This window comes from Solanum stenotomum, chromosome 8, assembly GCF_019186545.1.
Source record: "Solanum stenotomum isolate F172 chromosome 8, ASM1918654v1, whole genome shotgun sequence".
Lineage (NCBI taxonomy): Eukaryota > Viridiplantae > Streptophyta > Magnoliopsida > Solanales > Solanaceae > Solanum > Solanum stenotomum.
Genome location: NC_064289.1, coordinates 58560303 through 58576740, shown reverse-complemented (window position 1 = coordinate 58576740; position 16438 = coordinate 58560303). Strand labels below are relative to the sequence as shown.

Genomic DNA, 16438 nt, shown 5'->3' with positions numbered 1-16438 from the left:
AAATATCAGTTACGTTAATTTTTAAATTACAAATCAAAATAATAATATTTTTTTCACTTTTATATATAAACTAGTAAAATTACCCGCGTTTCGCGCAGGAATTTAATATCACAAAATTTATAAAATAGTACTTAAAACCTATCAGACATTAAAACTAAAATATTATAATATCTTACATACAAGATTACGTAGCAACAAACATTAATAATGTAAAGGAAAATGAAAATTATTACTCCCTCCATTCCATATTAAGTTAATTTTTGAGACATTTTCCATTTTTCAAATTAACTTAATTGTTCAGTTTTCAAGACTAATTTTAGAGTGTTCTTCCAATTTTACCCTTCATTAGTTAGTATTGGAATTAGTGATTAATTAATATTTAGTTATTTTAATCATAAATTTGACAATAATTAATAAGGGTAAAAATGGAAGACTAGGTTGAATTTATGTCTTAATCTACTTTTCTTAAAGGGTGTGAAACTCCTCAAAAATTAACTTAATATGGAATGGAGGGAGTACTACATCTTATTATTTAGCCTTAATAACATAATCATAAATTATAAATTAATGATTGTAAAAATACATATCAAGATCTGTAATATAGTGTTAGTGAGCCACTCAACATCAACAAAGTATACAAATATTTAATTGAGAAGAAGAAGAAGAAGAAGAAAGAAGAAGAAAAAGAAGAAGAGGAAGAAGAAGACGAAGACGAAGACGAAGACGAAGAGGAAGAGGAAGAGGACGAGGAGGAGAAGGAGGAGGTTCAGAATTTTCGTTGTGTTAAAATGAGAGGAAATCCCTCTATTTATAGACAACAAAGGGTAGTGTGAACAAATGTTTATTGTGCCTTATCAGAACGGTTACAACTATTTGGAAAAGTTGCAACCCTTCGAAAAGGTCACAACCTTTCATAAAAGTCATAACTTTTCATAAAAGTCGCAACTTTTCATGAAAGGAAAGGCTAATTTTGTAAATAAATAGAATAAAAAGGAATTTTGATTTGTGGTAGCACCACGTAGGCGGACCTAAGGTTCTATTTTATATATATATATGATAACTAACCTCGCAATCAATTATCGAATATAATATATATTAAAGAGAAGTATTGAAAGCACTCCTCAACTCGGTGCAAGTTATTATCTTCTCTCCCATACTATTGACTTGAGTAACCAAACTTATATGCATCCCGATCAGCCACATGACATAGCAAGTGATCTCAAATTCTTATAAGAGCATGTTGCTATTAAACTCCCTAAATTTTGCGAGAACTTAGGGGTACTGTATTTCACTAATATTGCAAGATTAGAAATATATTTAAATTCGATCAGTTAAAAAAATAAATATTTTTAACACTATCAATAATTGAAAAATGAAACTAACATAAAATTTAAAAATATTTATATATTGTATTACTTAGGAATGACATGACCTCCACTACCAAACGAGCCGTTTATAATATTAGGTTCACTATAAAAAGTACAAGCACCATAGATTAAAATAATAATTACTCTATTTGTCGTGATTTTTCTCTTTTCTTCTTCTTGAGTGCTCTCAATTTGAAATTTGAAAATGGAGGGGACGATTAGATGCTCTGCAAATTATGTTCCGTTGAGTCCAATAAGCTTTTTGTTAAGATCAGGTGTGGTATACAGCAACAGAATTTCTATTGTTTATGGCGATGTTAAGTTTACTTGGGCGGAGACAAGACGAAGGTGCTTACAACTTGCTTCTGCTTTTACCCATTTTGGGATTTCTCGGGGCGATGTCGTATGTTCTCTTTCGATCCCTTCTTATTATTATTAGCTTCTGTTTCATCATAGATTTTGAAGTTGAAATTTACAAATTATATGCTCTTGTTTGATCATATAGTAGATCGGCTTTTGGTAATTTGATAATATTTGATGGCCAAACTGACATTTGGGATTTCTATCATAGATTTTGAACTCAAAACCTCGAAATTTGAATTTTTTATTTTTCAAGTTGTGTTTTAGATATGCATTGTGAACTTGCCCCTGCTTATTATAGCTTATCTGATCATACATTTTGAAGTTGAAATTTGGCTTTTGGTTATGAAATTAGAAAAATACCAAAAATTACTTTCACTTCAAATTACTGCAATTTTTTTTTTTAGAAAAACTCAATACAAGGAAAAAACGCAATTTTAATTTTCAATTTTTTTTTTTAACTCTGAAAATAAAAATTATTACTTTTCAAAAATGGTAGTTATAATTTTAATGGTCAAAAGCTCGTTTAAAGTACGCAAAGGGACTTTGTACTAGACATAGTCCCACTAATTAGTTTAGGCTCAGAGTCAAAGCTGAAATAACTCTAGCAACTTGGCAATTAGTTGAATGCAGCTACTAGCTGTAATAAGGATTTTTTGAATATATATATGTATGAAAATTATTTTTTGATCTATATATTTTGTATATATACTTTAATATGCAGAAAATAATTTTTTGACGAAGGGTGTTCAACTGGCCACATTTCACTACACATGTGGCTACGCCACTGATTATCCTCTCCCATCCAAATTAGTTGTGACACCCCATTTGAAAAACACATAATTGAAGATAAATTTTCAATGCCTATTCACAAAATCTATGTCAAACGTTAGCTATATATGCTTCCTTTCATCTTTTGTGCTTAAATTTTTTTTTTTTTTATGTTTTCATTGGAGTTGCTTTCTCCAATTGAGGTCTATTGTATACAACCTCAACATACATTTTCAAGCGACTGTTTCAACAACTCGAACTTGTGAACTCTTGGTCACATGACAACAACTTTACCAATCTGTTCAAATTACTTATTCATGGTTAGTCTCCATGCCAAACCACACACAAACACCTTGGTTTAAGTAGTGATAACTTTTATCAAGTACTAATGGCATGGAGAATTTAAATAGAACTAGATAGTTGTTACCATATGTTGTCTTTTGTGTTTCAGTTACCACATTATTTCGTTGTTGTTGTGTTATTTTTTTGGATACCCTGTACTACTTTCCGTATTTTTTGACTTGTTTTCTCCACTGCCGTATTTCCTTTGATTTGCTGCACTTGAGCTGAGCATCTTACGAAAACAACCTCTCTACCTCCACGACCAAGAGGAGGCAGGGGTAAGGTTTTCGTATGCTTTCTAATTAAGAAATAAATAACTTCTTGTTTAGAAGTGTGCATCTTCATACTCATGTTGCTCATAGTTTTTCTTTTTCTTCTTTTTATAAGCAGGTTGCTGTTTTGGCTCCAAATATTCCTGCAATATATGAGCTACACTTTGCGGTACCTATGGCTGGGGCAGTTCTTTGTACTCTCAATGTTCGTCATGATTCAGCAATGGTCTCGGTTTTACTCAAACATTCAGAGGCAAAAGTCATACTTGTAGATTACCAGTTCCTTGATGTTGCTAACGGGGCGTTACAGATTCTTTCGAAGGAAAATATTAAATTGCCTCATCTAATCCTAATCCCCGACTGTGACAAACGCTCATCGAATTCTCATATTATGGAATACGAGGCCTTTTTAGCTACGGGAAGGCCTAATTTTGAGGTAGTATGGCCAAATGATGAGTGGGATCCCATTTCCCTGAATTATACTTCAGGCACAACGTCGAGTCCAAAGGGTGTCGTCTATAGTCATAGAGGAGCATATCTTAATTCTCTGTCAGCTGTTCTTCTCAATGAAATGCCTTCAATGCCCGTCTACTTATGGACAGTTCCGATGTTTCATTGCAATGGATGGTGCCTTACATGGGCCGTGGCAGCACAGGGTGGCACGAATATTTGTCTTAGGAATGTTACTGCTAAAGGAATTTTTACAAGCATAGATAGGCACCAAGTGAGTCACATGGGTGGTGCACCTACAGTTTTAAACATGATAATACACGCACCTCCTAGTAGCCGTAAGCCTCTTCCGAGGAAAGTAGCAGTGATGACCGGTGGTGCACCACCTCCTCCTCAAGTTTTATTTATGATGGATGACCTTGGTTTTAATGTTATTCACTCGTATGGTCTAACGGAAACATATGGTCCTGGAACTGTTTGCACTTGGAAACCTGAATGGAGTTCTCTGTCACGTGATGAGCAGGCGAAAATCAAGGCTCGTCAAGGGTTGCATCATATTGGTATGGAGGAAGTAGATGTGAAGGATCCAGCTTCAATGAAGAGCGTATTACCCGATGCAAAAACAATGGGTGAGGTAATGTTTAGAGGAAATGTTGTAATGAATGGGTACTTGAAGAATGCCAAAGCAACAGAAGAAGCTTTTAAAGGGGGTTGGTTTCGAACTGGGGACTTAGCTGTGAAGCACCCCGATGGTTACATCGAATTGAAGGATCGTGCTAAGGACATCATTATATCCGGTGGAGAAAACATTAGTACAATTGAGGTGGAGTCGGTACTATTCAGCCATCCATCTGTTCTCGACGCTGCTGTAGTAGGAAGACCAGATGATTACTGGGGTGAGACACCTTGTGCCTTTGTGAAACTAAAGGAGGGTAACAATGCAACTATGGATGAAATCATCAAGTATTGTCGTGATCGTTTACCACATTACATGGCTCCGAAAACAGTAATTTTCGATGATTTGCCCAAAACATCTACAGGAAAGACACAAAAATTTGTTTTGAGACAGAGGGCCAAAGCTATGGGGAGTATTACAAAGCCAGCTAGCAAACTATAATTTGTAATTTCCTTTGTTGTATTGTGGATAGACTGATAAAAAGTCTGGCAGGCAAGTTGAGGGTCGATTAGAAACAACCTCTCTATCTCTACGAGGTAGGGGTAAGTTTTGTGTATACTCTACCCTCTCTCGACCCCACATTGAATATGTTGTTGTTGTTGTTGTTGTGGATAGACTGATCTCTGTTTTATTTTATAAAATCACATTTATGTTGTGGGAATGCCTCATTAGTGTATATGATAATTTACTAATGTTGGTTAGTAATATATATAGTAACAATGGTGAATGATAACATGGTGAATGATAACGATGGTTGACTATATATAGTGATGACTGATGATGGTATGATTGTCGATATGTGATAATTAATTGATAATGTAGTAATAATGATTGATAGTGATGATTGTATATGCTGATTAGTGACGATGATGATCATAATGAGTGCTACAAATAGAAAAATTATGTTTTTAGATAAGAGAAATTGATGGGTTGCTATAATTGTGGAAAAGAAAGATTAGCCCCTCAAAAGTAATCATTGACTCTAGTTAATCAATGAAAGTGAGTTACTAATTACTACATTTTTAAAGGATAATATATGATTAGTTAACAAATAGAATTCTCTCCCTCACAATCTTACCAAACTTTATCCTTTATTTTTTATGAATCAATCATTTATAACCTCTCCTAAACCTTCTCTTAACCTAGCCTCCAATGGCTGCTTCAACTTCCTTTTTCCTAATGCACTATTCTAAATGCAAGTTGCAGGATGGCCTTTTGGACTTCTCATCTCCTTGGCCTCCTGTTTTTCTTTCTACTTATTATCAATCAGATTTCCTTCATCACCACCACCAATGTCCGCGTTGGCGTTATCTTGAAACCGACTTTCCTACATGTTCCAGTTTTTCGAGAGGCGCCTGCTTTTCGCAATGGGAGGGATTGTGGTTCATCCGCCGCGGACCGTATTCATGTGGCCATGACCCTTGATGCTAATTACTTGAGAGGTACTGTTGAAATGTATGATCACCTCATTTAAATACTTTAAAATATTGCATTTCTAAATGTCTTTTATGTATGGGCCTAATTAATAGGTCACTAGCACTACCAAAAAAAGTAGGAGTTGGCTATAAGATTCGTCCCTAATCTGTTGCTATATAAATAGTCTGAAGCTAATTATATGCATTTTTGATTATCCATTGTAAAATAATATAAGTTGTGGATTTTTGTTGTTTAGCCACAAAAGTCATTCGTTTGCTAAAAAAAATTTCATTGCCAGTGTATATAACTAAAAATATCTTCTTTTTTTTTTTTCATGTGTCAAACACGTAAATATTTTGTTTTTAGCTTCTTGTATAGTGACGATATTTGAACTTGAGATCTTCGTGCCTACTCGATACCATGTATCACGTTTTGTGAGTACATAAAAGTAAACGTTATTATATAATTACTTAATTATATTATGTCTCATATAGGTACAATGGCTGCAGTATTATCCATCCTACAACATTCAACATGCCCAGAAGATGTCATGTTTCACTTTTTATGTGTAAGACATGAACCTGTGGTATTTTCTAGCATTAAGTCCACTTTCCCTTACCTCAACTTCAAGCTCTACAAATTTGATGTCCACAGGGTCCGTGGCCTAATTTCAAAGTCGATTCGTCAAGCTTTAGATCAACCGTTAAATTATGCAAGAATTTATTTGCCTGATTTAATTCCAATAGACGTAAAACGCGTAATTTATCTTGATTCTGACATAGTCATTGTTGATGACATTGTTAAATTATGGAGAGTTGATCTTGGTGACAAAGTATTAGCTGCTCCTGAATATTGTCAAGCAAATTTCACAACTTATTTCACAAACACATTTTGGGATGACTCTGAGTTACCTAAAACATTTGATGGTAGAAAACCATGTTATTTCAATACAGGTGTTATGATTATGGATGTTGATAAATGGAGGTGTGGGAATTACACACAAAAAGTTGAAGATTGGATGATTGTACAAAAGCAAAAAAGGATATATCACTTAGGTTCTTTACCACCTTTTTTGCTAACCCTAGCTGGGGATATTACCCCTGTTGATCATAGATGGAATCAACATGGATTGGGTGGTGATAATATTGAAGGAAAATGTAGGAGTTTGCATCCTGGTCCTATTAGTTTATTACATTGGAGTGGTAAGGGTAAACCATGGTTAAGATTGGATTCAAGAAAACCATGTACTGTTGATCATTTATGGGCTCCTTACGATCTCTATCGTTCATCGAGGCATTCCTTCGAGGAATAATGCACGTGCAGACAAAAGCAGATTCAGAATTTTAACCTGAACGGTTCAATATTTATGTTCTTGTTACTATTGAAGAACAATTGTACGAACTTTTAAAATTATGGGGTTCATAATTTAATATTTATTGAAATTTTAGTGGTTTGTTGCATACATATACTAGTCTTGTGTTATAAATGATTGTCCGATTCAGCTAAACTCAAATTAACCTTCTTAAATAGATATAGTGTAGTTAACAGATCTAGAGGGTTCAACTGAACTTTAAATTCTGAAATTTACCTCTAAAATTAGGGATACATGGTGATATATCTATGAGAATTGGGGTTCAGATGGTACGAGGGTCTAAATATTCCATTTTAAATATGAATTCAAGTATAAATAAAGTGAATGGCGGATTTATGAGAGTTTGATGCTTCCTTCATTTATTTATGTAACAGAGTTCAAAATATGAGAGTCAAACTGCTCTTTAATATTTATTGAAATTTTAAGTGATTTGTTGCATACATATACAAGTCTTGTGTTAAAAATGATTGTCCGATTCAACTGAACTCAAATTAACCTTCTTAAATAGATATGACATAGATAACAAATCTAGAGGGGTGTAACGGATTCAAATGAACTTATTTCTTTTGATACGAATTATGTAAATTCATTCTAAAAAATGTTAAAATTGGGTGGAATCAACATGGATTGGGTGGTGATAATATTGAAGGAAAATGTAGGAGTTTGCATCCTGGTCCTATTAGTCTATTACATTGAAGTGGTAAAGGTAAACCATGGTTAAGATTGGATTCAAGAAAACCATGTACTTTCGATCATCTGTGGGCTCCTTATGATCTCAATCGTTCCTCGAGGCATTCCTTCGAGGAATAATGCATGCTAACAGAAGAAGCAGATTCAGAATTTTAACTTGAGCGGTTCAATATTTATGTTCTTGTTACTATTGAAGAACAATTGTATGGACTTTTAAAATTATGGGGTTCATAATTTAATATTTATTGAAATTTTAGTGATTTGTTGCATACATATACAAGTCTTGTGTTAAAAATAATTGTTTGATTCAACTGAACTCAAATTAACCTTCTTAAATAGATATGACGTAGATAACAAATCTAGAGAGGTGTAACGGATTCAAGTGAACTTATTTCTTTTGATACGAATTATTTAAATACATTCTAAAAAATGTTAAAATGTACTAATATGTGTGTATATATATATATATATATATAGTAAGATCACCCACATTATTGATGAACTCATGACTTTAAATTCTGAAATTTATCTCTAAAATTAGAGCTACATGGTGATATATCTATGCGATTTGGGGTTCAGATTGTATGACGGTCTAAATAATCTATTTGGACTATAAATTCAGGTATAAATAAAGTGAATGGTGGATTTATGAGAGTTTGATGTTTCCTTCACCAGGTTCAACTAAACTTATTTCTTATGATACGAATTATGTAAATACATCCTAAAAATGTTAAAATGTACTAATATATATATATATAAGATCACCCACATTATCGATGAACTCAAGACTTTAAATTCTGAAATCTACCTCTAAAATTAGAGATCATGGTGATATATCTATGAGAATTGGGGTTCAGATTGTAGGAGGGTCTAAATATTTCATTTTAATTATGAATTCAAGTATAAATAAAGTGAATGACGGATTTATGAGAGTTTGTTGCTTCCTTCATTTGTTTATGTAACGAGGTTCAAAATATGAGAGTCAAACTACTTTTTTTCATTTTATGAATCAATTGGACACATGGATCTTCAAGTTCTTTGAAATACAATTTACTTGTTTAGAAATTTATATATAAGTCATAATAATATGTAAGAAATAGGAATAATCTCACATAAACAAAAACAAACCGAATATTTTAGGTAGAAGAAAAATATAAGTTACGAAAATCGATAAAAAATATCTTATCGATTTGGTTATTGGTTTAATGTATTTAAAACCAAAAACCGATAAACCGAACCGATAATACATAAAATCGAACCGAACGACAGATGCATACCCCTAGAGAGCAAAGATTTGGATTTTTTGAATCGTTGTAAAATTTAAATTAAAGAATTATCTGTTTTTAGTGAATCACGTTGATATGATCAATTTTTCTGTGTTAATATGAGTCAAATTAGCAGAAAATTAGTAAAAAATCTCTAGGTAATGAAAATTGAGTGACAAATCATAGAATTGTGATAAAAACGATGAATAAGAATAAGTCTGAAGGAAAATAAGAGAAGGGGAATAGAGGGAGTGGGAGTTAATTATACTTTTAACAAGAATAGATGTGTAATAGATCACCATGATATGTTAAATGTGTAACTGACTTTTCGAAACAAATTGAAGGGTGAATTTATGTCTTTTCCCTAAAATGAAAGACGAATTTCAGAGAGTTAAATTTGATGCTTCCTTCATTTATTTTATGTTCCGAGATTCATAATATGAAAGCCAAACTACTTACAATATATTTTTAATGAATTCTGATACATAGATCTTCAAGTTCTTTGAAATACAATTTACTTATTTAAAAATTTATATACAAGTCATAATAATGTGTAAGAAATATAGTTGAAAAAACTTTGAACTCTTCAAGTAGAAACAATATCACATAAACAGAAACAAACCGAATACTTTATGTAGAAGAAGAATATACGTCACGAAAATCATATATTAATTAAAAGAAATTTTGAAGAACTTAATGTATTGAACTTTTTTTTAATTTTCATTTTAGGAAGAAACATAAATGACCTAACCTTGGTTAAAGTTGGTTAACCCACAGTCCATTGCGACTCCAAGCCGCACTATTAGAGGAGCATAGCATAGCAAAGAGACAAATACACACTGATACACAGTATTCTGCACTCAATAGCCTCTCAAAGAGCAAAAGAAGTAGAAAAGAATTCACCCCATTTGCGATTTTCGTTAGGAACAACATCTCTGTGAGTGATCTTTCTGATTAAAGTTGTTTTTGGGGGTGTGGGGGTGGGGGAACACCACAAAATATGCAGAAAAATGTGGTTTTTTGGATACCCTTTTTGATTTTAGATTGAATTTATGCTGTATCTAGCTTTGTTCTTACATGGGTTTATGAGAAATCTTGTTTTTTTTTGGCATTTTACTCCACTGTGGCCATTTTTGCTGTTGTTGTTTGATTGTATTTCTATGCTGAGTTACTTTGGGTTTGGGATTCTTTATTGGGTTCTGTGAAAGATTTTGAGCTGAGGGTTTATTGGGTTTTATGCTTGATTTGTTTCTTGGTTGACTACTGCTTGATTTATGGGTGTTTTCCCCTTTGATTGTTTTGAGCTTTTTTGTTGCAGAAAATTTGATTCGTTGGAATTTTCACTTGTACTGTGTAATAGAGGTATGCTTGTTTTGAGAACTTTCAATTCAGTAGATAATTTTGAGTAGTGTATAAAGAATGATGATTAAGAAGTAAATAGGATGCTGGGTTTAGAAAGGGAGTCTTGACGTAATTGGTAAAGTTTATCTCCGTGTGACTTGGAGGTTACGGTTCGAGCTGTGGGAATAGCGTCTTGCAGAAATGCAGGGTAATTCTGCATACAATAGACCCTTATGCTCCAGCCGTTTCTTGGACCTTGTGCATAGCGGGAGCTTTATGCACCGGGCTGCCCTTTTTTCTACATAGGATGCTGGCTTTGGCGCTAGTGAAGATGAAATATAATTGATGCTGTTCAGGCATGAATTTTGTGAAATTAATTGGCATGGACTATAAATGTGTAGGACAATGAGGTGAGTGAGTGGAGATAAAAATAAAAATGTCGGCTATTATGGCTCTACGAGAGATTTTTTATTCCAAAATCGCAAATACGATACCTCTAGTTAAGGTGAAAAGGATTTCATCCATCCCATCATATACAATAATTAACATAAAAAACTCATACACTATGATTCGATGTGAACTTTTGAACGTCAAGCTATTTTCGTAGCAACTTATTAAAATAAATTGGAAGAAGAAAAGGGTGACTTAACAAATCAGCAATGCCTAAAAAACACTGAGATTAGCATCATGCCATCATATAGTTTAGTGATACTAATATTGATGTGCACCGAGAAGGCTCAATATGGAAGGTAAAATGCTCTTTATACTAGCCCGACTAATTCATAGTTGTGTCGGATAAGTTTCCTATGAAGGGTGATACATTTCCTGTCAAGGAGTTCTTAATTTTCGGGAAAAAAGGATTCCAACCATCTTACCCCTCCATTTAGTGATCGCGATTTCATATGTAATAAAAAGAAAATTCATAAATCAATGGAGAGACACAATGACCTGACCCTGGTTAAAGAAAATCAAAGACAGAGGGTCAAGTTTACCCACAATCCCACACGACTCCAAACCGCACTGATGGACAAGCATAGCAAAGACACACCAGTATTGTTGCACTCTATAGCCTACCAAGAGCAAAAGGAAATAGAATTTACCTCATTTGAGATTTTCCTTTTGGAACAACATCTTTGTCAGTGTTCTTTTGATTAAAGATTTCTTTTTTGGAAATATGATATTGTTAAAATGTTTGAAGAATACCAGAAAATACACAAAAGAATGTATTTTTTGAATACCCTTTTGATTATAGATTGAATTTTTGCAGTATCTAGCTTTGGTCTTACATAGGTGTATGAAAAATCTTTTTTCTTTCCTTTTCATTTTATTTCACTGTGGCCATTTTCCTCTTGTTCCTTGATTGTATTTCTCAGCTAAGTTACTTTGGGTTTCTAAGTATTGGAACTTTATTGGGTTTTGTGCAAGATTTTGAGCTGAGGGTTTATTGGGTTTTATGTTTGATTTGCTTGTTGGTTGACTGCCGCTTGATTAATTGCCTTATTTGCAAATTCTTGAGTTATGGCTATTTTCCCCTCTGATTATTTTGAGCTTTTTGTTGCAGAAAATTGATTCTTTGGCAGTTTCACCTGTACTGTGTTACAGAGGTATGCCTGCTCTTCATTTATTTGTTTCTGAACAAAGTTTCTGTTTTTTTTTCTCGTTATTGTTATTTTTTTCTAGAATCAGATCATCTGGCGAGAATCTTTAAAATAGATAACCCCTAGTTTGTCTTAAAAGAGCAAATGTTGAGTATTGAAATAGAGCAGAATGAATATGGATGATTTTGTAGACCTCAACTAATTTTGGGATGAGGTGTAGTTGTATTTAGATAATCTAGTATTGTTCAGTCAATGCAAAAATCTATCCCTTTGTTTTCTCTCTTTGTCTTATTCGTTATGAAATGAGCTTAAATGAAGATGTGGTGATTCACCTAGCCAACCCCAACTTGTTGGGACCTGAGTTGTTTATGTCTATTATTCTATAGTCTCTCTCTTTTTGCTGCTACATTTTCTTTTTATTGTTTGTTTCCCCTGCGCCTACCACATTATTTCTGAATGGTCTTCCGCTGCAACTTCTGGAACTGCAGATAAAGATACGAGTAATAGGATTACTGCAGAACATTTAATTATCATTGAAAAGATAATGAATGTAGGTGATCAGAACTGCAGTGATGGTGCCAATGAGAAGTCATTGGTGATTTCAGCCCAGGAAAAAGGTAGTAGGAACAAGAGGAAGTTCTTATCTGAGTTTCCTCTAGACGTTCCTATTGATACACCTGTCCTATCCCTTACAGAATTTCCAAGGTATGAGCTATTAGAAGAAAAACTCCTCAGCACCCCTAACGAGGTCGGTTCACTTGAGGGCAGGTGTCATCAGTCCAATGAGAAACAAGGAGTGGAAACTTTACAACAAGCCGACTGGGATGATACAATAGCGTGTCAGCTAATGGAACTTTTATTTCATAACTTGTCCGCAACTTTCCAGAGCGCAATCAAGAGGATTGTTGAATGTGGATATAGTGAGGAAATAGCTGAACGGGTCCTTTTGAGGAGTGGCCTCTATCATGGTAGCAAGGATGCTGTCTCAACTATCGTGGATGGTGCCTTGGCTTTACTAAGTAGGGAAAAAGAATTGGATACTTCGACGTCTCTCATATTTGAGGATTTGAATAGCCTGGTAGAGTACACGATGTTGGAGATGATATGTGTGCTGAGGGAGGTTAAGCCAGATTTTACTGTTGCAGAAGCAATGTGGTGTCTGTTAATATGTGATTTGAACCTGTTACATGCATGTTCCATAGAAAGAGATCTCCAGGTTGACTCATGCAGTTCGGAAAGTCCGAGAAAAAGCTCATCTGGTTCAAAACTTGCCCAACCAAAGGAAGCTTTTGTAGTGAGTCAATTGGGCCTGGATAAACTACAATTGTCAAAACCTTCAATGCCAATTGCTAAAAGTTTGCAGTCTGAAATTCCTTGTGATGATCCAGTCGCTCAATTCGCTCAATTGTCTAATTCTATATACTCACATCTTCATGGAGTGGAAATTACAGCAAACAGAAGTTCAGCTCGTCTTCCAGTAGCGAAGAGCAAGTCTGCAGGGGTTAGCGGAGAGAGTGTACTGTCTATAACGAAAGCAGCAATTTTAGAAGAAAAATGTGGAACTGGGAGAAGGGGGTCATCTCTGAACTCCAAGAAAGATATGCTTAGACAAAAGACATTTCATTTTGAGAAAAGCTATAAAGGTCGTATGGGGAAGGGTTCCTTTAAAGCAAAACTCACCACCTGGAGCAGTATGGTTTTGGACAAGACGCTGAACTCTGAATCTCGTTCTTCTGGTCTCGGAATGAAGAGTACTAACTCTAAGGTAACTACTACAGTTAAAAGCAATGGCCCTTTAGCAGTAGGCAGTTCTCATAGTTCAAGCACCTCCCCCTCCATTGCTCCTTCAAGTGAAACGGCTACTGTGCCAGCGACCCAAGATACTGTTTGTGCATTGCCTGCTGTAAACACAAATATTGCTGCATCACTGACTCCGGACCCCAAGTCTTCCTCAAATACCCCAGGCAGCACTCCTGCCCTTCCTAAAGTTCTAGACTATTATGCTGGTATCCCATACGATGAGTCTTTGGAGAAACATGTCCCACAAAATGAGAAAGACAAAATTGTTTTGTTGCGAATTGCCCGTATACAAACACTGCAGAAAGAGCTCCAAGGGTGGACTGATTGGGCCAATGAGAAGGTTATGCAGGCTGCTCGGAGGCTTGGCAAGGACCAGGGGGAGCTTAAAATGCTGAAGCAAGAGAAAGAAGAGGCCGAGAAATTACAGAAGGAAAAGCAAATAGTGGAAGAAAACAACATGAAGAGGCTTTCTGAAATGGAGTATGCATTGTCAAATGCCAGTGGCCAGAGTAAGATGGCCGACTCTACTCTTCACAGACTTAAGGAGGAGAATGTTTCACTAAAGAAGGAGATGGATGCTGCGACGCTGGCTGCCTTGGAGTCTGCTACAAACTTCCACCAAGCTGTTGCGAGGGAGCAGGAGATACTGAAGAAGTGTCAAGCATGGGAGATGGAGAAGGGCTCACTGCAGGATACTTTCTCAACCCTGAAACGAGAAGCAGTTCATTTTGAGCAGGAACTAGAGAGAGCCAAAACGCGCCAGAACCAGTTGAAGGTATGCTTTTGTAGGAATAAATTTCTTTGCCTGCTTGATTGAGGTTGTAACTGTTAACAAATATTGTTACCCCCGCCCTTTCAATTTGTTTGTTTTACTTTCTTTTTAGTATGTTCCAAAAGAATGCCTCTTTCCTTTTTCGGTAACTCTTTAATTTCAATTTTTCATGGTTTAAGACCACAAAATTAAAGGATTTTGGTACATTCTATTTAGTTTAAGACCAATAGATTCAAAAGTCTTCTTACTTTCTTTAACTTCGTGCCAAGTCAAAATTAGGCAAACAAATTGAAATGGAGGGAGTAGTATATATGACATACCTTTTGTTCAAAAGCTAGTAGAACGTCTGCTGATATACAATTAGAAGTATTATTAATTTTCTTGATATGAGGGTCTATCATAAACCAACCTCTCTACCCCACAAAGGTAGGGGTAGGGTCTGTGTACAACCCTTCCCAGATCTCACTTGTGGACTTGTGGGATTATACTGGGTGTGCTGATTTACTTATAACTTCCGGTAATAGTTGCTCTAGCATGTATCAAGCAGTTCAGCTTTTGATAATTTATTTGCAATCTGATGTTCTTTCTAGTATAAGCTATCGCATAAGAAGAAACCTGTTAGGGTTTTATTTGAACTGATTTAATTCAATTTCAAGTGATTTTTACCATACTGTGCTGCACGCTTTCAATTTGCACAATAAAAACATGAATTGCAGGTTCTGTCGGAGCAGGAGGAGAGGGAGAAACGAAGGGTTCTTCAGCAGGCTGATTCCCTTAAAGCTGAAAGGGAGAAACGGGGAGTTCAGAGTAAAATGGAGGAGGATAATATTAGAGAAAAGGCAGAGAGAAACATGCAAAAATGTAAAGAAGATATTCGAAAGCTAGAGAGTGAAATCTCTCTATTAAGATTTCAGTCTGAAGGTTCAAAAATAGAAGCACTCAGAAGAGGTATCAACAACACAAGGCCTCAATCTCCTAAACTCACAAAGAGCTTGGCAGTCTTCGAGGAAAATCTTGGCTCTGGTAGTGTGAAAATCGAGAGGGAGTGTGTTATGTGTTTGAGTGAGGAAATGACAGTGGTTTTCCTCCCATGCGCTCATCAGGTTCTTTGTGCACAATGCAACGTGCTTCACGAAAAGCAAGGAATGAATGACTGTCCTTCTTGTAGGACGCCAATTAAGAAGCGGATCAATGTTCAATTTGCTCGTTCATCTAGAAGTTAACGCCAGAATCATCTTAAGAATGATACTCATACCATAATCCATTGTCAAGGGACATACAAGACAACTTATCATTGCCCCCCTTTTTTGGCCTTTACATCAACCTTAGCTGAATTAGTTGATACAAAAATGCAAAAAGGTATAGACAGGTAGTATTAAAAGATTGTAAATTTTTAGTAAAAGTTCAATTATCAAGTGTTAGATCATCTTGTACTTAACAAGAAAACTTGGTTCAATATCTTTTGTATAATGGTTTTCTTTTTTGCTTGCTGATTCCAGTTTCCCAGTGCTACTAGTACATATTATTTTTGCTTTGATTATCGTAAAATATATTGTTACTACTGTTCTTTTCTTCGTTATTTTCTACTTGATTTCCTTTTCGCACTATTTTTATATATGTTTTGCTTGAGTTGAGGGTCGATCCCTCTATCCTCACAAGGTAGGAGGATTAAGGTTGTGTATATACCACCCTCTCTTGAGGCCATTTGTGGGATTAGTCTAAGTATGATGTTGTAAAATATTTTTCATCTTATTGTGTTGGAAAATGTTGGTTGGTGTTTATTTTGGCAATCTAACATTAGGAAATGACTTTTTTTTTCGAAATATACTTTATGAAAAATTGTTTTCCTTTCATAGTAAATAGTTTTCATGAAAATGTTTTACTTTAAAAAGCTATTTTCTTGATAATTTCATTTTTTTCCTTTCATAGTAAATTGTCCATTTTTT

The 16438-nt window shown here is 34.8% G+C and overlaps 3 protein-coding genes across 4 annotated transcripts; all 3 read left to right on the top strand.

The window, feature by feature from the left end:
• Nucleotides 1-1500: 1500 nt before the first annotated feature.
• LOC125874117 (butanoate--CoA ligase AAE1) lies at nt 1501-4835 on the top strand. Its single transcript, XM_049554938.1, has 2 exons — nt 1501-1770; nt 3231-4835. The coding sequence occupies exons 1-2, from the start codon at nt 1573-1575 to the stop codon at nt 4677-4679; spliced, it is 1647 nt and encodes a 548-aa protein (XP_049410895.1). The 5' UTR covers nt 1501-1572; the 3' UTR covers nt 4680-4835.
• Nucleotides 4836-5430: 595 nt separating this feature from the next.
• On the top strand, nt 5431-6968 carry LOC125875289 (probable galacturonosyltransferase-like 4). The gene is made up of 2 exons (XM_049556393.1): nt 5431-5680; nt 6149-6968. The coding sequence occupies exons 1-2, from the start codon at nt 5446-5448 to the stop codon at nt 6964-6966; spliced, it is 1053 nt and encodes a 350-aa protein (XP_049412350.1). The 5' UTR covers nt 5431-5445; the 3' UTR covers nt 6967-6968.
• Nucleotides 6969-9774: 2806 nt separating this feature from the next.
• LOC125873273 (putative E3 ubiquitin-protein ligase RF298) lies at nt 9775-15716 on the top strand. 2 transcript variants are annotated; one of them, XM_049554174.1, is made up of 5 exons: nt 9799-9918; nt 10300-10343; nt 11884-11926; nt 12409-14495; nt 15209-15716. In XM_049554174.1, the coding sequence occupies exons 4-5, from the start codon at nt 12465-12467 to the stop codon at nt 15713-15715; spliced, it is 2538 nt and encodes an 845-aa protein (XP_049410131.1). In that variant the 5' UTR covers nt 9799-9918; nt 10300-10343; nt 11884-11926; nt 12409-12464; the 3' UTR covers nt 15716. The 2 variants fall into 2 exon arrangements, with proteins under 2 accessions (XP_049410130.1, XP_049410131.1); XM_049554173.1 differs by lacking the exon at nt 10300-10343 and having other exon boundaries at nt 9775-9918.
• Nucleotides 15717-16438: the final 722 nt, after the last annotated feature.

Bases quoted from the DNA above. Each gene is read 5' to 3' on its own strand.
- LOC125873273 (XM_049554173.1), top strand. From the start codon at position 12,465: ATGAATGTAGGTGATCAGAACTGCAGTGATGGTGCCAATGAGAAGTCA. The intron at 14,496-15,208 runs GTATGCTTTTGT...CATGAATTGCAG, and splicing joins CGCGCCAGAACCAGTTGAAG to GTTCTGTCGGAGCAGGAGGA.
- LOC125874117 (XM_049554938.1), top strand. From the start codon at position 1,573: ATGGAGGGGACGATTAGATGCTCTGCAAATTATGTTCCGTTGAGTCCA. The intron at 1,771-3,230 runs GTATGTTCTCTT...TTTTATAAGCAG, and splicing joins GGATTTCTCGGGGCGATGTC to GTTGCTGTTTTGGCTCCAAA.
- LOC125875289 (XM_049556393.1), top strand. From the start codon at position 5,446: ATGGCCTTTTGGACTTCTCATCTCCTTGGCCTCCTGTTTTTCTTTCTA. The intron at 5,681-6,148 runs GTACTGTTGAAA...TGTCTCATATAG, and splicing joins TGATGCTAATTACTTGAGAG to GTACAATGGCTGCAGTATTA.